The sequence below is a fragment of the Pelecanus crispus genome, chromosome 17 (assembly GCF_030463565.1).
Source record: "Pelecanus crispus isolate bPelCri1 chromosome 17, bPelCri1.pri, whole genome shotgun sequence".
NCBI lineage: Eukaryota > Metazoa > Chordata > Aves > Pelecaniformes > Pelecanidae > Pelecanus > Pelecanus crispus.
This window is the reverse complement of record NC_134659.1, coordinates 2,845,086-2,866,412: the sequence shown is the minus strand read 5'-3', so window position 1 is coordinate 2,866,412 and position 21,327 is coordinate 2,845,086. Positions and strand designations below refer to the sequence as shown.

Below are 21,327 nucleotides of genomic sequence, written 5' to 3'. Positions count from 1 at the left end.
TCAACTCGCAGGTAGGAATGGGGAGGTCATACTTGCCAAACTGTTCCGGCCAAAACATGACTTACCCTTCTCTGAGAAAGCATGAGCTCCGCAAAGGAATTAATCCCCAAACTATCAGAGACTGTGAAAGATGAACACGGTTTTACATCTCACTAACATTCAACAAAACAAAAAGCAACCGCAGAAGAGTAACACCTTTGAATAGCAGAGAAATTACACAAGTCATGTTTATGGGTTATAAAAGCCCTTTTATAAAGCCATTTTTAAACAAAACCAAAAAGTTTACAAAAGAAAATAAAAGATACAGAAGAATGAGTTGCTTAATATATTCCAAAAAGGAGAAAAATAAAAGAGGGGACACAATTCCAACATGCTGAACAATAAAGGGTTCTTTTTCCTTGTGTTTTTTTTAATACAAAATACAAGCAAAGGATACACATACTTAAAACAGAGCTCAGGAGCAGGTATGCAGTCCTGGGAACCCTTCAATAAAAGCAAAGCAGGGTTTTGTTATTTTTTTTTTTTTTCCTTTCTTTGCAGGTACATACAGAGACTGGAATATGTAAAATTAAGTAGCACAAAAGACCATCACACAATTCTACCAATGAATGTTGCATCTATAAATTCACGAACATGGTCAACAGTCATGTTCACTTCAACCCCTTAAAAAAAAAAAAAAGTGTTGTTTTTATTTTAAATAAAGCATTAATGTTACATTCAGACTTAACTCCTAGTACCATGCGGTAGATCTCCGTATTGTCAAGGTATTGCAAGAGCTGCCAACGCTATCGGGCCCAGTGATGACAGCCACGTCCGTGCACACGCACCAACTGCGGGCCAGCAGCACTGGAACACCGTTTGCAGCTGCCCCTTTTTCTGTCTGCTCTCGAGATTAAAAAGAAAATTAAAAGGGATGGCGAGGGGAACTGCAAATAGCCTGATTTTTAGAAAAGCTCAACAGGGGATTGCAAATACTCAAGACAAATATTCATTGCATACCATGTAACGATGCCTTGCTGATGGCCAATGGCCCAAGGCCCTACCTGGAGTCTCCTCCTCTACCTTCAAAGTGATTATTCAGGGTTTGCTGTGACATGATGTTCATGGTTAAACAAAAATTATGTAGCTCTTATTTACAATTTATTGTAACAATTGCTTCTGCAGAAAAAAAAAAAAGTAAAACTCACAAATCTTCAGAACACAAAGGGAATAAGATGTCAGACACTCCCATGCGCGCACTCACACCCGCGCACTCACACACAAAATACTTCAGGGGCTTTTACACACATTATTCTGGCTTAAGCTGATCGAGTATTTCTCCATCCCACCCACTCCCCCTCCCAAAATATATATATAAAAAACCCTCGCCCCAATATACAAAGCATATGCACAATGGTGGTTTGCAGTCACACCGAGCATGCTCAGACCGATGGACCCACTCGATTCACCGCAGCCGAAGGGGGCAGGCAGTCTAGAGAGTCATCTCCTATAGTGGTTGATACAGTCAGCACATCGCGAGAACTTGACTAGACTTAGAAATATTTGTGTTTTGTTTTTAATATAAAGAGTTCAATGAAAAGACATTCAAATGCCAGTCATCTACTGAAGTGGGAAGTCTAAAACGAGGATACACTTGGTTTGGGGAGGTCTCGAAAGGACACTGTCATCTTTCAGAGCTCTGATGTTCCTCATAGTACTTTAAAAAAAAAAAAAAAGTAATCTCGGACAGCAAGAACATAATAGTTAGTTTTGCTTTCTAGTTTCATTAGCAGAACTTGTATTTAAACCTCCCAAAACTGCAGGAAAATATTCAAAGTTCAGGGAAAATTTTCTATTTGATCATATACATATAGAATATATAATTTTCACATATAGATGCGAGTCCCCCAAACTAACAATATCCTATATGCCAGCAACTATTTTGTGACAGTGTCCCTTTAAATATCCATCTGCTTGCGCTTTTATATCCTGCCTCCCCCAACAGATGAACATCCACTTCTCAAATATTAAACTCATGGATCAGTTTGTAGTTTTTAAGAACCACGTGTTCAACAATATGATCTGTTATAAAAATAAACACTTCACAAACAAATTACATAAAGCAAAGCACCAGTTTCTACAGCTCAAAAGCTTCCAGCATGTTACAGTTTACTTCCCTCCCTCCTTAACCTGGGTGCCTCAGTGTCTATTGTACCTTTGCGACCATTGCCAGCGGAGGGGAAGAAAAAAAAAAAAAGAAAAAAGAAAAAAAGGAATTCAAGCACATCTTCTGCCACTACCCTGCGGATCCATCACCAGCGGATGCAGCCGTGCGGTGGCACGCTCAGAACCATTACCTGGCGTCGGTGAGGCTCCCTAGCAGAAGTCACCCAAGGCGTGCTGCTTCGCTCCCCACACACTCTTCTGCTTTGATGAAGTTAAAACAACAAAATTAAAAGCTTCTTGGCTGCCCCATTTCTAAGTCTTGCTCTCACCCATAATCCATTCTGAAACCTATTTAGCTTGACATGTTTGGCATTCTCATGCTGATCAAACAGAAACTGAAGCAAATAATCTTTAGTATGAAATCCCAGCTGAAATTGCAAATTTTTACTATTCAAGCCTCGTGGCCAGTTGAAGGCAGGACTATTGGCATGTAACTGCAAAACTGAACATGGTGACGTGGATTCAGAAACAGAACGTACGAAAGGGTATATAATGGAAGTTAGTTACGAACTACCATCTTAAGAGTAAAACCAGGGCAGGGCACTGGATTAACTGAACTTTGGAATAAATCCATTTACCTCTCTGCAAAGGCTCCAAAACTACAGTTGTGTAACAGAAGACAATCTTTTCAAAGCCTTCTTCTGTGAAGGAAACTTTCTGCTCCGTGAAGAACTATTCATGCTCCTAAAGAAAGGCATTTTTACAGCTTTCCTTCAAGAAATCAGAATGCTTAATACAAATTAAAAAGGACGTTTAAAAATGTTAAGTCTGCTGCTACTGAAAAATGTTGTGAACTAAAAAAAAAAAAATTTGTATGTATTAACCTTCACAATTTTCTTCTATCTAAAAATGTAAACTGCTGCATTTCTAACAGAGTAACCAAGAGACCGTTAGGGCTTAGTGTTTGCACAAATCAGCAAAACAGTAAGATATAGAAAAAGTTACAAAATCCCAGATGTAGTACAGGATTTACATAGTGTTTGGGTTGTGACAAACTCAAAGATAAGCATCATGCAGCCTGTAACAGCCATTAGAGATGAACATATGAGAAAGCAGAACAGTTTTGTAAGATAAAGGGCCAAAATTGCCAGGCATAAAATAATCCAGTCCAAAACTTGAACTGAGAACAATTGAAACATTTTTCACAGCCTTAACTTCAGTTAACTGTTAGAAAAAAAACCCCAAAAATATATTTTAAGTGGAACTTACAAAATACACTCCACAAAAAATCTGGTCTAGCAGGTAAAGAAACAGCTGTTTGACCAGATCAGCTAGAGGTATTCTACATTTAAGTAATCCTTGTACATTTTAATACCAAAAAACCCTAAGAACCCAATAGACAAGAATAGTTTGGATCATAGTCTGGACTGAAGGGGAACAACTATGTGGACCAGACATTCACAAAAGTGTATGCTACCCCGAAATTTAATCCAAGTGTTTTTTAAAACTTGGCCATTTATTTTCCCGTATTACCCAAGAAGCACTGGACTAGGAGCAGAGGGAATGCAAGAGACACTGCTCTCCCAGAGATCTGGAAGGTGGGAAGAGGTGTGGGAGAGGAGAGGGGATTACATTTGCTTCTTTTTCAAGACTGATACTTCACTCCAGCCTTAAGCTGTTCTGCAAAATTAAACCACTTTTAAAAAAAAAAAAAGATTTACAATGGAAACACCGATCATCTTTATTGTAACGGCAACAGTAGTTTCATTATAGTAAAGAATGTTAGAGAACTTAAATTTTTATAAGCCAAGGTAAAGTAATTTACCAGCCTCAATAAAAGCCATGGCTATGAATCACACAAGACAATCACTTGGCTGTTATATTAATATTCCGTTCCACATTTTAGGCTCCACACTGTGCTCGGCATCTTCAGGCTCCCTATGCCATTCAGCCAAGTGTCCTTCCTGGTCATATTAGTGTATCACATCTAAAAGCTCTCTAAAATCCAAACAGGATTAAAAATCTGGTAGCATGTGCACCAGAAACCCAACTAATTAGCTGCCTTATGTTACCTTCAAGAGGCTGGTTACAAAACGTGTAGTTCTGTGACAAAAAAAGAGATGCAAAGCTTGTCAGCTATAAGATAACTGTGAGCAACATACAGAAAGCACAAAGGGTTTAAGAAAAAAAAAAAAAGAAAGAAAAATGGCAGGTCCAGTTTTCAATATTTCCACCAACAAACATGGCAGCAACCTCTGTATCAGGGTTTGAAAACCAAGGCTTGTGTATTTTAATTAAAGTTTAAAAAAAAAGGATATGGCTGCTTTGATAAAACCACATTAAAATGCCACCACATACATCTCAAGTGTCTTGCGTTTAGAGGGACATCCTGCTTTTATTATAAAATGACAGCCCTGCTACACTGCTTCCAAACTCCACTTCCTCCCAGCTTCATCCTTTAATACTGTTCCCTGTTCAGCACTTCTTAGGCTCAGGGAGCAGAATGATGACCAACAGTTAGAAGCAGACATATCGATGTGGGAGCAAAGCCTCCCACACTGTAGGATGGAAGGATGAAGAAATGGAAGTGGTATCGAGGTGATGTTCACTGGCGATGGAAGTCTGCTGTCCAACACTGTAGCTGGAGAGGCTGAGAGGTACGACTACATAGCCTTTCTGAGGACAGATGGAGGGAGAGAAGAGAAACACTTAAGCGTGACTCATGGGATCCGAGACTGACCAGAGCGTTACAGGAATCCTTTCCTTCACATTTATAAAAGGACATCCCTTGCCCCAAAAGCTAAAGAATTTAGTTTTACACTAGCCACTAGTTTTTTCCTTGGAAAAAACTTTAAAGACATTTTCCACAATACCAAATGGAAACCAGAGTTTTAAAAATTGTTTTCAATTTCTCTTCCCTATTCTGCCCATCTATAGCCAACCTTGGAAGAAATAAAATAGAGTTAATGGATGTGAGAAGCTTGTAGGTTGTATATCTGAATTTGTATGGAACGAACTGCAATTTGCCTAAAGCAGAATAGTATTCTATCGAGCAAAGACAAAAGATTCCACAACCTAATTGGAGGGTCTTTTCCAAATAAAAGACAGTGGACCATCTATAAATCTCTTGATTGCTTTCCATGAAAAACATGCCTGAATCCAAGAAACACAGGTTTCCTCCCCATGTTTCCTCTTCCTCAATTGGAATTCATATCAACTACATTTTTTCTGAGAGTGAACTTGTATCAACAAAAGTCTGTTAAAGCATAAGTTCATTTTTTCCACATATTCAAATACAGAATAATAGTTTTAAAGAACTCTTACCAGCACTGGGAAATCTATTCTACTTAACGATTTGTAAGTATGGTTTCCACGTATCAGTCTCAAACCTTATTGCTTCACAACTGAAGTATCCCTTGAAAAAAATATATATTTAAATGGTCTGTTAATTTGTCTCAAATGGCTTTCAGATTTGGTGGGGGAGGGAGAACGGAATGGCCAACAGAGAACATTGACTTCAAAATATTACTGTATAAGGGTTTCCTCTTATTAAAAAAAGGATACACTGTATTAAACAGCTGAAAGTAAAGACAGCATTCAAAGCCCATGAGTCAAGCCACAGCCAAAACCGTGTTCTACCCCTAAGTATGTTTTCTTTTCCTTTTTCTTTTTTTTCTTTTTTTTTTTTTTTAAACAAAGATTTCCTCAACTGCCATTTAATCTTCACCAGAGGGTGCTTCATCTTCAGATCCCTCATCCCCTGACTTCTCTGGTGGAGGGCTGGCTGATTTTTTCTTTTCTGGGGGACTTTCAGGCTCTTCATCCTCTTCTTTGGGGGATGGGGTCTTTTCTTTTGTTGCCTTGGAAGCTGTGGGGCGGCCTGCCTTCCCTTTGCCTTTCACCGGGCTGGGGGTCACTGAAAAAAGAAAAAAAAAAACAAAACCCAAAAAACCTTTTAAAAGTTATGATCAGCGAAGACAAAGAAGTCATATGGCTTCATACAAACAGGATTTATAAGACACTTCAATAGCAGGTTTCCTTTTGCTTTGACCACACCACACACATGGTGTTTTTTGCACTCCATATTAGTAAAGCTGAACTGAAAAGTTAGCTAACAAGATTTTAAAACTATTTAATTGCAAGTCCTGACTAATTGCTGGATATGACATCAGAAACTAACATACCACTACATATGTTTCTATTATGATTTTAGAATTCCTACAGAAATGCAGCAAGCTTTCTTCTGGTTCAGACTTCTCCCACCTTCCTCCACCCTGAAAACATCGCAAAGGCCATGAGTCCCAAAGCCACAAATTATATTATTTGGCTACGATACACAGACTGCAGCATCTCAACAGGGAAGGTTTTGCAATCTACGCAGTTTTTGCCAATGAGACATACATACTAACTCAATCTCTCAGTAAGAATTAAAGCCACTTTATTAGTTCATAGTGCTGCTTTAAATCATGGCAAGTTACATAAATTAACCTTTCAACATTCTATGCGAATGCCTACCAACCCCAGGATCTCCACTGTGTCTTCTATAGTGGAAAACTACTAGCCTCTAAAGCAAACCGCGTTAACTTTCTTTGCATACGCTCACCTGTAGCCTTTAGCCTGGGCTTTGGCATTTTCTTTTCTTTCCTCTCTGGCTTGGCTTTCTTGGAGACCTTTTTGTTTTTCTTTTTTGAACTGCCATAGTCACTATCATCATCATCTTCCATGAGGAAGTCTTCATCGCTTCCTGAATCTGCTGAAAGCACAAAGAAATTTAAGATTTGGAAAAAAGGAAAGGGAGCTGAAGATACAGTTGAGAGATCTGCCAGTTAAACTGCAGAGACAAGAAACTAGGACTCTGCAATCTCATGAGCTGCGCTGAAGAAATCCGACATAGCAGAAGATTTTACATGGGTAGGGATAAAGCACTAGTATAATCAAACAGGCGAGTGTTTTGAGGTCCTCAAAATATGCTTCATCTCCTTAATAAGTAACCCATGTCAAACTAAAGATAATCTCTTGACAGAGAGAAGTTAAGTGATCTTTTCAACGGTACTCTTACTCCATTCTGAAATCATGTTTGCACTCAGTATTTCAGGAACTTACTCCGGTTCATAACCGGCTGAACCCGTCTCTTCTGACGAAACAAACCACCCTGCTTTGATCAATCAAGGATAAAGTACCTTTACATCACCTGAAAATAGCATCAATGCCTCAAAACCAATGGGATAGCAAGAAGCAGCAAAAAGCATTAAGAACTTTACAATAATGCTTTATGGCTGCTTATGAAGACATACATCTTTGCAGCAAACTTCGAACAAAAATTCCAGATGTGAAAAATGTAAGCTTGGTCTGTTGGACAGATATGCAGTATCAAGTAAGTTACTGAGAAGGACAACTTACGTCTTCACTGTCATGGTCAAAAAGCAAACTGTGCTCCTTTTGCTGTCTGACCAGACCCATAACCTCATGTCTGCTACTATACCCATGTCACATTGATTTTAACTTTTTACAATCCCGTTTACTCACTCTCCTGGAACTGTGCCTCATCATCCTCTTGTTCTTCCTCCTCACTACCCACATCATCCATAAGCATCTCTCGTTGTTTAGAAGCTGCTTTGGATGCTGCCTGTCGTTGCTGACGCACATTTTTGTGGTCTTCTTTCTCGTCCTCACTGTCCTCTGCAGCAAAAGTCACCAAGTCATAATGAAGATACAGAATATACATCCTACCTCAAGACAGTTAGGTGGTCTGGGCAAGACAAAGGTCAAGTCATTCATGAGAAAGTTAATCGGGACACTCGCTGAATAACAGCTGTGAGGAGAACACGGTCACATTCAACCTAATAAGCATGTTTCTGTAGTCACCCAACAAGGATCCTGTGCAGTATCTTTCACTGCAGACACTGCAACCCTTTTTTTGTTGTTGTTGTTTGGGTTTTTTTTGGTCGTTTGGTTTTTTGTTTTGTTTGGGGTTTTTGTTTGTTTGGTTGGTTTTTTTACCTGCAGGCCTTTTCCTGGATTTGGAGGCTGCTCTCTTATTCTTTTCTGGTTTAGCCTTTTTTCCTTTTTTGCTTTTTTGAGAGCTCTCATAGTCACTGTCAGCTTTGCCATCATCTGCTCCTAGGTCATCATCTTCACTGCCAAAATCTTCATCTGGAAGGAAAAGGTACGAGTATGAAGTTTCTTGTATCATTCAGAAATATGGACGAGAACTACAGGGAAGAGCTTAACACACATCTACCTGTGAAGACAAACTTTACAGCAGCATCATATTACACACACACAAAAAAAATCTCTGTTATCCCAAACCAGGGCCAGAAGTAACAGCAGTAGAGGCAGCATCCAGCTTAAGACAAGTGTGTTAGAAAAGTACATTGCTTCTCTAGTCAGAACAATTTCTTTCCTATGTCAAATCCTACTCCTGTAACTCTTACAAACTGGTCTTTAATTTGAAGATACACCATCAGTACAATGTAGTTAGTTACCTGCCGAGTGTGAATCATCTTTCTTAGTCTTCACATCTTTTTCTTCTGAATCCTCACTGAAAATGACAGAAAGACAGGGTCTGACTGCTGTTTTAACTCTGATTTCAGTCACCACTATATGGAAAATACCAATTTTCAGAGAGCAAGCTGATCTCTGGGCTGGGAATATGCACTTTTCCTGGACATTACCATATTATACTTCAGGATTACTCAGCTGTGTATGTAGTTATCATGGTTGGGAAGATAATGTTTGAAATCTGAATCACATACAAACGTACATGGAGTCAAGTGAACCAACCAGGAGATAATAAGGTTGAGATGAATCATGTACTTTATTCTGAAACCTACCAATAATCCAGATGTCTTCCATTTTACAGTTAGAATTTTTAAGTTTTATATGCTAATGCATGGCTGAGTCTATAAATGGAATAAAGTTTTATTCTGAATAGATTTATAGTCATCACTCGTTTTTATGTCATTGTTTTCTTTGGAATCCTTCATTCTGTGTACATTGCTGTACAGCAGTTAACTAGCACATATTTAGTCTACAAGCTCCCAAACGATCTGATCTCTGACGGAGTTTCACCGCTCCATTCCAGTGGCTTCAATCCTCACCAGAGGGAATCCCTATCAAGCAGGCACCAATGTTCTGTTCTTACCCAAACCCCCATCATTAGTCATTACCACTGTCCACTGGGTTTTCCTCCCAGCATGTAAGAACACGCGCTCCAATCAGAGAGTAAACAAGTGTTTTAAACAGGAATGGTGAATACTCTCAAGGGCCACTGATGTACAACATATGCTTCAGGAACGGCTGAACTGCAGAGTTTGCCAAGGTCAAGAAATACAATAGATCAAACTTTTGCTACTTTCAAATTTGGCAGTTGGAGCTGACACATTTCTCAAAACTCTAATAGTTTAGATAACTTGTCACACTATAGCCCCTCAGGCCCACATGTTTTCAGTCTTATACAGACAACTGTGGATTTCAATCACTTAAATACATGAGTTTGTTCTACATGCAAGCCCACTGCAATGTTTGTGATACACAAAGAAGTGGTCTTACATACTTAAAAATCCCCAAAGCTAATATGACATCAGGGGCAACTATTTAGTTGCTTTAGGAGCTGCCTAGCCCAATTTCTTTATATGTCATACCCATTAAATCTTTGATTTCAGGCATTACAGGCATTTGCCAGGATGCAAACAGTCTCTCCCCCTCAGTTCATGATAGCGGGTGGACCATGCAAATACTGGCATACCTACAGTCAGCTTTCACCTTATAGAACAGGAGCATGACGGGGAATCCTCCTAAGCGTAGCTGCTGGTAAGTTACCTATATTCCAGCAAACAGTGCAACAGAATAAAGAGACAACTTGGGCTTACAGAATAAGAACCAGCCGGCAGAACCTCCATGCCTGAAGTTGATGTCTGTTATGAAAGCAATCAATTGACTTAATAGGTCTTATGGCTATCATTTGTTGACCACAGTGGCAGTAAAAAGGAAGATACCTTCACTCTACAGGACAGAATTTCACTATTCAGTAGGGCATCACTTAGAATTGAGTCCTTTCGCACTGCTGGAGCAATTCAGTTATCAAAACATGTTACTGTATTTCCAAATCAGACAAAACAGGAAATGGGAAACAAAGAACCACAAAACTAACAAATGGCCCCTACTCCTAACTGCCACTGTACCGTCCCATTTAATCTTTAACCACAGGAATGCTCTGAGCATGCCGAAAAAACATGGAAAACGAAATGCATCTGGCCACTAACTTACCTGGGTAATTGCACTAGTTGCCAATTTTTGTAACTCGGATCATATTCCTTCCCATTCCAACTAACTCTGGAAGGCTATTTTAGCAACAAAGAACTAGTGACAAGTACTTTACACACGATTTCTCCGTCTACTCGAATAGGAAAGAACCACCTCAATGTCCAAACTGGTTATGCAAGCTTTGTGATTGAGAGCGCTCTGTATCTTACACTGCAGGCCTTGAATTCCACTTACAATCATTCCTCTTAGACGATACTGCTCCACACATACAGGACAAGGTTTGGAGACATGTTCGTAACAGATGAAGCGCTTCTTTTACCTGTCCTCCTGAGAATTCTTCCCAGATCGCCTCTTATTTTTAGCCTCCCGGGGAGACGAACGGATTTTCTTGGATGGGGGACCTGAATCTCTTCCATAATCTTCATCTGGACGGGACAGTACAAAATGGTTTTGAATCAAACTCCTAGTTCCCAGCAAACTGACTTCCTCAGCTATAACTTAAACTGACCATTTCATGCACATCAAAAAGAAGCCCTTCAAAAAAAAAACAAAATCACAAAGCTTCAAACAAAACTTTATAGAAGCAAAGTCCTGTCTTAAACTAGTGATTTACCTTTTCTTCTGCCAACAGCACAATAGAAGTGCCACGTACAATCAAGTCTGACACAGGAGTATTACGAAACATACAAAAAGCCTCACAAGAGGTCACAGTATCTTAATTTTATAGCTAGTCAGAAACTGAGCTATTATGTAAACGTTTTAAAAATTAACATCCTTACGTACTTCTACATGCTTTTAACAGCAAACAGTTTATTCACTATCCTAGGATGGGAAAACGTGTGTCATTATATAGTAGTTTACAGTGTAACTTTTTACAACTATTACACAATACCTTATACAATACGAGTAACAGGACTGCAATATGCAGAATAATGGATATTTGTTTCCATTAATTATCAGTGCAATCTCACTTAGCAAACAGTAGCAGTATGTCTATTTTCTAAGAACACAAACATATTCCATATGGCTTCCAGAAATATTTCATTAATTCACACAGAACATGCAAAGATTTTTTTTTTTTTCCCCTCAAGATGCAGTTCACAAAAATGCCTGACATTATGGTATTAACTAGAGTCCGCTAAAATAAATTGAAAACATATTTTACTGTAGAAAAGAGTGGCATCAGGGAGATTCTGCCACAGAACATAACATAGGCCAAGGAAGAAGACAGTTGCTGCCAACAGCCTCAAGGCACTACAACAATACAAGCATTAAATAATAAGATTTCTATCACCATTGTTTGTTTAATACAAAACATATGAGAATCATTAAATTTTCAAAAACTTATTAACAGTTCAGAGACTGTGAAGAGCAGGAACTCCTTAGAATTTAAGTTAAAGATGTGACTAGAAGCAAAACAATTAATATGTAAAGCAATAAATGAACTGCTCTAGCCCAAGAGTATTATATTGTGAAGAAAAAATCATTTACCAGCATCATCTGATTCCTGAAACTGGGAGTAATCGACCACCTTCCTGTTCCTGTTAAAAAGCAGGGAGGAAAAAAATAATTAGCAATTCATAACCTCAGAGATACAAAAGCTTTCTTCAAGTAACAAGAAAGTTCCGTATTCTTGCTTCCAGTGCAGGATTTGTAGCCCAAAAACATCCCAAGAAAACTTATAAAATAAGCCACCTATACCTTTGAAGTCAGAAATGAACACACGGTATATTCTAGCATTTTCCTAAGAAGCTATTATAATACACTGGATTATATTCTCAGATTGTGAAAGTGCTTTTTGACAGGTAGCACTCTCTTACGGCTCATGACTGCAGTGAGGAAGAGCCATCTTATCCTATGCTACATGGTTCTTTCATTATTAAAACTATACATCTATCATTGTTACAACTATACTAGTGAAAGCACTATTTTAAAGCAGTATCTGCACCCCAAGATTAAAGATGCATTTAAAGAATGCATCAGCCCGAACTTTATGCCAGAGCTCCCCCTAACACCCTGTCTCAAAGCTGTGATATTTAAGACTAGGATTCCAGGTATAAAACAAGCACACAAATACTATCATGAATTAGATAAATATTTCCTAACTGCTCTTTTTTGAATTTCTGCTTCTCACAGCTCAATGTAAACATGCTTGCCCTCATACCTTCTCCTCAAGATTTTTGTTTTCCCAAGTGATCCCTGTTTCTGAAGCATTTTAAGTTTTCACGGGGGACTTCTAGGAGCTTTCTCAATTAGTTACTTTGATCCTCTAACAAGATGTAACAGAGCTGTTACAACGGTTAACTGCATCACTAGGCACAACAATGGAAGACGACAGGCATTTCACCCAAGCTATGGTTTTGGACATCAAATGAGCGTGGACCCATACTTTCTCTGGCTCATCAGCACTTTCTCCGCTCTCTAACCAAACTGAAAGTAGCACAGGTAACGAGGTATCATTAACAGTGCAAATACAATGGCCAATTCTATACAAAATTAACTACACAAGCAGCTATGACTGAAACCAATGCTTCGCTTGCCAACAAAATTAGATCTGTTTCTCCAACTTACCGAAACCTAACAAACGAAAGATAAGTAATTGTTGGCTACTTTCTCAGCACCTGCCCCAACTGCTTTATTGACAAGACGTTAACTGCCCTGTAATACACCTACTCACGGGAACCAAGACAGCTGCGTAACTGAATTATATTTGAGTTCGAGCTGATAACGCCTCAGTCAAACTTGGACTCCAAACATCCACCTCTTACGGCTGACGTGCAATGGGAAGAGAAGGCACAGCTGAAAAAGGCACCAGAGATTCAGACACCCCTCCACACACACTTTTTACAATCCCTTTGACCCAAAGCCAATAATGAACTTGATTTTGCAGTAATCATCGCGTGAGCTCACCTCTACAGCTAGAAAAGTCAGGCAAGCGATAGATTAAGTGGCCTACCCAGCATCACAGACTTGAGGACCACAAGCTCCATCCAGCACATGAACCACAATGCCCTTCCCCTCTCCTGCACTGCAGAGCCCGACTGTTGAATTGCACATTCAGTTCCCATAACTGAACGGCGCTTTGTGATTAACATCGTGCACTGCTGACAAGACTGAAAGATACCCCAAAAGTCATTGTTGCTTGCTGGCTGTTGATCCATTTGAAATCAATTAGATTGACTAGGAAGTCACCCTCCTGTACAAGTACCATTCACAGCTTACAGCAGCAGCCTTCAAAAGACGAAGGAGCGTAATTATTTTATTTCAACCCTACACCAAGCCTCTTACACTCAAAAAAAAAAAAAAAAAAACCCCAACCCCTCAACAAAAAACCAAACAAAAGAAAGGCAAGACCAGTCATTATATTTCTACAGGCTGAATCCCATCCAAGCTTCAGAGTATGCCTGAGTGGAACAGAGTACAACAGCAATGTGCTACAGAGCACTGCTCGCTCACTCACAGTCCGAATATGGCAAAACACCAGTTTAGGAATACAGCTATTGGCAAGGCTTGTTACGGTGTACCGTCTCCTGTTCCAACAGGTAGTCTTCCTGAGGACTGCCTCCTGACCCATCTCACATGTGAAAACAGTAATTTATTCTGGTAAGCATCTGAATAACAATAAAGTTACTAAATAAGATGCTTGATTTGGTGTAAGCATCAGGTATTAGGGTTTTTTCCCCCCCTCTAAAAGTATAAACGGAAAAAAAAAGTAGAATTGCCACATATTCTGTTCTAGCCGCTTTGTAAAAAAAAAAAAAAAAAAAAAAAAAAGGTTTCTGACATCACTGATCTAACAAGCAAGATGGAAATTGCAATATTGCCACCTTGTAGTAAGTTGGTCATACACAGTTTCATCCTACTTATTTCAGTCAGAGACCCATATTAAGTCAGGTGCTGAAAATGTAACACATTCAGATAAAACATTAACGGAAAACACTGTCTATGTCCTTCCCCTTCCTAAGCACTGTATCCTATGTTTTCAGCTAGAAAGTAAATACTGCTAGGCTCTCACTACCTGGTGAACAGGAGTAGTGATATTTGTATTTAAAAAAAAAAAAAAAAATTGGCAGAAGAAAACAAGAGTAAGTCTGTTTGGCTTGCCTGATGTTATTTTGCAGGGCAAGGAGAAGGGTAGAGGAAAGAAGGAATATCTCTGCTGATATTCCTGAATATAGAAACTTGCAAGTCTTCCCAACAGAACCAGAGAAGCTCACAAGGGCAGAAGCATCAAAGTGCTCTTGCATCTGCCGTTCCCCTCACTCTATACTCATCATTCATCCCATTTAGATCAACTTATGTTTTACTTTAGAACTGTTAACAGCACTGATGAGTTTGTTAATGGCAACTATGAGTCTGCAAAGAGAGACTGCATCTTTTATTACACCAAGGTGATAAAAACGCAGTAGATGAGTTCACTGGCATTAAGAGCCAGAAAAAAAATTGCTGGTTTTGTCAATGAAGAGCATCTCTTTGCCACTAGCAAAAACTAGAAGATGTTAAGGCAAGCAACCAGACATAAAAATAAACTATTTGTTAAATTCAGTTAGACTGAGCATAAAAAGACAGTCTAGTAGACATCTGGGATGGGTATTGTTCAATCTGGTTTAAAATATGCACTGAAATTTTAAGATAACTTACTTGCTAATTCAGCTTAACATTTAAAGTGCCATGTGAGAAAGAACTGGGGGAGGAAAAGCATAGAGAGGTCCCAATAGCATAAGTTTTTAAGTAACAGCTGTCAGTCCAATATCTGTGGAAGAAACAGTAACTCATCTAGTAAGTCATCAACACTTGACATCGGAAGCACTTACTTAGCAAAGTAATACTCAAGTAATTTAATAAGAACTTGAATATGCACGGTAATTCTTACAACCCATACTCGATGCCTACCAAACTGACGTTTTGAAATGATGAAAAGCAATATTAACATTTAAAAGGATCACTAAATGCCTGTACAACCAAATAAGGACTGTATAGTAATACCCTACCATCAGCTAGTGAGGTCCCTAAACCCTCAGTCTTTGTAAGTCAACATGTCAGAATACAAACAAACAATCAGTTAGAAAGCTTTTGTTTTGTTTAAAGGGAATCCTTAGATCCCCAGATATTTCCACAGGCATTAAAATCCACAGATAAAGTCCAAGTTTAAAAAAATACATATACTACTGAACAGCAATGCTAGAAGGAGTCTTCAGAAAGCTAGTAACTGATCTCATCAGGCACTGAAGGGGAATGTTTAGGTCCAATGATTACCAGCAGAAGTAACAACCTATCCTCTTATACAATATGGCAAGTAAAATGAATGACAGATGAAATGGTTACTGAGGGTTTTTTGGGATGGGGTTTTTTTTTTGTTGGGTTTTTTGGTTGTTTTTGTTTGTTTTTTTAAACTACAGCATTTAACCAACACAACCACCAAACCAAGCATTTGTGAAAAAAAGTTATGGACCTTTCTTCACCTGAAAGGCCTGGTGCCGGCCTGGCACGAGCGGTCAGTTTCACTTTCTGGTTCCCATTCCAGTTGGTAAAGGTCCCACTTCCAGGTCAACATATTATCAATAAACACTGCCATTAAAAGCACCCCTTTGGTGCCTTTCTTATACATAGATAGGAAATATTTCTTAAAGGTGTTTTCAAAGTTGTGCAAAACAAATACACAGTGCTAGATTTAGGCCTTAAATGAGCAGACAGTCACTTACAATTACGCATCACAAGTTGAAACATTGAAGCCTAGTGACAGTTATGTACCTAAACCACGTCACTATGGTGTTAGTCTATTTAAAAATTGGCACAACTGTACTCAGACAAGACTCACCGACTAGAGGTTCCCAATTACAGAGGTCATTGTTTGGGTCTGGACTTGGTGTAACTCCAAACGTCTGTAAGACTAGGCACTGCTCATGGTATCTGCAGAATTTTTAGGGATACACATGACTTGAAACTCCATAAAACAATGAAATGATTTATGCAGCAACAGTTTAAGCAGTCTTGTGCCCATCCTCCATTGAGCCTAACTACAATCGAGAAGATTCAAAAATACAATATAGAAATGTTCTGATGCAGATCAGAGGGGGAAAAAACCAAACCCCAAAACACACACACAAAAAACCCCCAACAATTCCGCAACCTGCGTTGTTCCTGGTATTTTGATTTTTCTTGCACCTCTACCTTGCTCTTTGTTTCTCTTTAGATAGAAAGTTTTCAGAGCAAGGATCCTATCTTTTTACGCATCTGGAAAGTGTCTATAGCTTATCTCTGGACACCACCACACATTGATACTCAAGTTAAATGCCAATCCCCAACAAAGCATTGCTTTCCTGCTACTCCATGGAAGTTTTGCAGAATCACAATATTTGTACTTTACATTGTCCAGGTACAACACTGGCGACAAGACAAATTATATTTAATAAATAAGTATCTTTTTTCCTGCAACTAAAATTTCAAAGGACCACCCTTCCACTGTAATGCCAATGCAAGACTGGGATTCAAGAGCTTCTAATAAAGAAAAATGAAGTACGTAAAGCCTTGAAGCACTGAGACAGATCAATTCATAACTGGCTTTAATCTTAAAATGAACAAACAAAAAAACCCCTGTGATTTCCATACTTGCCCACACTGTTTCATTTTGCAATGCCTGCAGGAGAGGAGTACCAGCAAGTGAAAGTGACCGGCGAGGAAAAGCAGAATTTAAAGTCAAAGTTTTAAGTATAAAACACATTAATTGATGCTGTATATAAAAATAGTAGCTCAAAATGGTTTATTTCCTTTGCATTCGAGAACATATAGGGACATAATAATGTAACCACCAACTCCGAATGCTCTTCTGAAGTACTGCAAAGAGTTAGCCACGAGGTACAGAGGTTCACTAACTGTCGGTTCCTTTACTTTTTACTTCCTGCTGTTGTCTAACAGAAGCGTGGATACCATCATTAACCACCCAGGAGAAGTTTAATTGTGTAGAAAGTACTTGGCTGTGAGTGCCAGGCACATGAAGCCTGTAAATACCCGGACTTCATTACTACTTCTTAACAACTTTAAGAAACTGACTTCCACAACCAGAAGATTAAGGCAATCTTCTACCGATGAGTAGAGTAGAAACTGGGGATATATGTTGGGTTTTGTTAAGCTCATTGTTTTAGGTGTGTATATATTCACTAGAAACTAGCAGACAAATGAATTCAAAGACCTCTGAATAGAGGAAAATCTTTCCAACACTAAATCTTATTTTGATAAGGAACCTTTCACCAGACTTCCGTATTACCAACAATAAGCTAAGATACTCAGAAAAAGAAAATTACACAATTCAAAAAGTTTTGGATTTAGATTAGGAGAGTTCCCCAGTTACTACCAAGTAGAGCCATATAACGTACCAGCCTCTGAATATTTACATTTTTTCCCCTGAAAAGGCTGTTAAATACAGCTAGATAGTGGATTGCCAGATCTACCCCTGACACATGCCAAAAGGTTTTCTGCTACTAACGGCCTGCTGGACTTTGGCACTTAATTTTCCTGTAGACCAGCGCCTGTCAACTGAGGGTAAGACAAGTCAGGTCTTTCACAACACTGCAGGATTTTGCAGATTTTTTTTTTTTAATTATTTTTTTTAAGAAAAGGTTGCTTACAAAGTTACTTAATACCAGAAACCCTAGAAGCTACACTTTTAAAGGCACAACGCTTTCCTTACCTGTAGCAAGACTCCAGTGCTGGCAAGTGAATCGCCAGCAGAACACACACTGAAGTGTCACCTGAGCAGCAGTCACATCACCACCGTATTTCAGAATACGGGCACTGCCATTCAAGATCAGACCACTAGTCCATCTAGTCCGGCATCCTGCCTTGCAAAAGGCCAAAGCCTGATGCTTCAGAGCAGGGTATACCCCATCCTGTTCAGCCGCCTTTTGGACCCGAGACAATTCCTTAAGTCTGGAACTTTGAGCTTTATTCACCTTCACCTCTGCATGCAGGAATACACTGTTGGTCAAATACTGGGGGGCTGGACTAGATGACCTTTAAAGGTCCCTTCCAACCCAAACTATTCTATGATTCAAAAAGAAGAGCTATGAAAAAACAACCGTCTCACTAACCACTGTGCCAATCCTCCCTACTTAGCAAACTAGACCTAGTTCCCATTTGTTTTTTTTAGACTCTCACGTATTAGAGATATTACTTAAATACGAAAGCTATCACCTATAAGTGTGCAATATGTTAGGTTTTATAGCCGCAATGAATTTCATATTTATTATTCCAAAAGATCCAAAATACCTAGGATCCACACAACAGATCAGGCTTACTGGGAATAAAAATACAATCAATTACTTAAAGTGTCTTGAGAATAAAAAAAAAATTCAGAGCATTCAAAGAACACCTTATGAAACTTCTTACCTTTTCTATAGAGACAATTTAAATTACAAGTTCACCGAGTACTTTCCAGAGGAAAATAAAAAAAGAATACACTCCTCCCCCCCAACAGTAAACTTTCAGATACATGGTGAGCTCTCTGCGCCGTAGATTTATCACGGTTCAGCAGCGGAGCTAAGATTCGCCTGCAACTCCACGCTCCAGCTCCAACGCCGTTCAACTACAGACACAAACGCCATGACCTACCTCCTCTGCCGTCGGGGAGAGCACAGTCCGTTTAGCTAAGCGGCCCACGGTTTCCTCCTCCCCACGACTTCAAATGAGCCCTCTCGGGGTGGGGAGGGGGAAAGGGGGGAAACAGCAGTGGGAAACCGACCCGAGGAGCGCAGCTCGCTACGGGGCGAGAGGAAAAGGGCGTGTGTTCAGTGCTGTTCCCACCAAGGGGGCGGCTCCTCCGAACTCCTCCCCTCAACGTGGTTTAACTTGGATGCACAGCCCCTCTCCTCCAGACCCTCGCTGGTCACGGCGTATTGCATGCGTGTCCCCTCCCCCAACCCACGCGGCGTGGTCTGCTCTGCCCCCCCCCCCCCCCCCCACTCGGGGAAGGGGGTGCGGGGGGCTGCGACAAGCGGCCTGCTGGCGAACACCGCCTCTCGCCCGCCCGCCCTGCACCAAGTGGGTCACGCCGGATGGCAGAGATTCACTTTTCCCGTTACAGAATGCGGGACGCGGTCCGCAGCCTCCCTCCAGGCCTCCCCCTCCGCACGCCGGTAACGGCGCAGCGAGCCGCGCCGCCGCCCCCCCGCTGCCCCCAGCCAGCCCAGGGCGGTGCGCGGCAGCCTGCGCCGCGCCAGCAACCAGCCGCGTTGCACAGGAAAAAAATAAATATCAAAAGTTGTAAGGGGGAAAAAAAAAAAAACCCAACGGGGGAGGGGGGGAGAGGGCGGGGGAAATACAGGGGCAGACGGCCCATGCTGCATCCGCGCGGCCTGCCTGCCCCCTCCGCCGCGCCCGCTCTCCTCCCCGCGGCCACGCAGCCGCCCCTCGCCCCGCGGGAGCCCCGCCGCACGCCCGCCCTCCGGCCAGCCTGCCCCGGCCTCCCCTCCGCCCCGCGGCGGCTCGGCCGCGGGCCCGGCCCGCCCCGGGCTGCCCCTGCCCCGGCACGGCCTGCGGCGAGGCCTGCTGCGGGGCGGGCGGGAGGGCCTACACCGCCGGCCCGCCGCCGGGGGCCGGGCCCGGGAGGAGGGAGGGAGCGAGGGAGGGAGGCAGCGCTGGCGCCGCGGGTGGGAGGAGAGGCGGGAGCGGGGCCTCCGCGCTCCGCCAAGGACTCACCTGACAGGCCTGGACATTTTCCCCGGCGGTTCGGGCCCGGCCCGGGGGACGTCACCCAGCGCTGAGGGGAAGGAGGGGGGGGAAAAAAAAAAAAAAAAAAAAACGGTCGCCTGGTGCGGGCTCGGCGTCGCCCGTCCCCTCCCCGGAGCGAGCGGGAGCGCTGGGCCCAGCGCCTCAGGCCGCGCCTCCGGAGCCGCCTCTTCCCCCCCTCAGGCGCTGCCGCCGCCGGCCCGCGCCCCACCGCGGGAGACGCCCGCTCCTCTGCGTGGGCCGCGCGGCCCCCCCCGCCCCCGGTCACCGCTCCGCCGCCGCCGCGGTCGCCGCCGCTCGCCGATCCCCCCCGCAAAATGGTCGCGTTCGCACCGCCGAGAGGATGCGAGCGGGGGGCGGTGCAGCCTACCCCGCTGGCACCACCTCCTCCCCCGCTCATTGGCCGCGGCGGGCGGCTCGCCGCGCCCCATTGGCTAGTTCGAACCATCACGGCGGGGAGGCCCCGCCCGCTCTCCCCGCGGGGAGGGGAGGGGGGCGAGGACGCCCCACACGCTCAAGCTGCTGTGAGCAGCGCAGCGGGCCGCGGCGCTGCCGGCAGATTCGCCACCGGCTCCCGCCGCCGCCGCCGCCGCCGCCCCGCTCCGGCCCGCCCCGCCGGGCCCGCGCTGCCAGCGCCGGGACCCGCCGCGGATTTTCCCCGCGGCGCACGGAGGCCGTGCGGGGCGGCGGGGCCCGGCCCGCAGATTCGCCGCGCGGGGCCTGGCGTGGTTTTGGAGGGAAAACGCGGGGCAGCGGCGCGGCGCCTCCCCGGGGCCGTCGAGGGCCCCGCAGCGCTGCCCCCGGGCCCGCCCGGCGGCGCCGCTCCCCCGGCGGGGACCCCCCCCCGCGGCCGCCCGGCCCCTGCGGCCCCACGGGCGTCCGCGCAGCCCCGTGGCCCCAGGGCCCGGCCCAGGCGGCCCCACGGGCGGGGCCTACAGGGCCCCCCGGCTGCCCTCGGCCGCGTCGCCCCGCGGGGCTGGGGGCTGTGCGGGGGCCGGCCGTGCCCCGGAGGCGCGGCGGGCTTATCGCGGGTTAGGAAGGGAGGTTAGGGCCCGAGGGGGCGAGCCGGCGCCCTGCCTCCCGCCGCGGCCCCTTTGTCATGCAAGCGGCCGCCATTCAGGGCCGGACTTCAGAGGGGGCGGCCGGGCGGAACGCACCGCGGGGCGAGGCCCCGGCCCCGGCGCGGAGCCACCG

At 43.1% G+C, this 21,327-nt stretch overlaps 1 protein-coding gene across 6 annotated transcripts; it reads right to left on the bottom strand.

Moving 5' to 3' along the window:
- Positions 1-312: 312 nt before the first annotated feature.
- On the bottom strand, positions 313-20,175 carry NUCKS1 (nuclear casein kinase and cyclin dependent kinase substrate 1). 6 transcript variants are annotated; one of them, XR_012831704.1, is made up of 10 exons: positions 20,104-20,175; positions 11,902-11,951; positions 10,730-10,835; positions 8,631-8,686; positions 8,146-8,298; positions 7,672-7,824; positions 6,749-6,898; positions 2,337-6,061; positions 1,392-1,696; positions 313-1,158 (listed from the first exon to the last, which is right to left on the bottom strand). XR_012831704.1 is itself a non-coding variant. In XM_075722401.1 (8 exons), exons 1-8 carry the CDS (start codon positions 20,118-20,120, stop codon positions 5,862-5,864), a joined length of 885 nt encoding a protein of 294 aa, XP_075578516.1. In that variant the 5' UTR covers positions 20,121-20,175; the 3' UTR covers positions 1,707-5,861. The 6 variants fall into 6 exon arrangements, 1 of the variants encoding a protein (XP_075578516.1); XR_012831705.1 differs by having other exon boundaries at positions 467-483; positions 738-1,696; XR_012831702.1 differs by having other exon boundaries at positions 313-1,696.
- Between the last annotated feature and the right edge of the window lie 1,152 nt (positions 20,176-21,327).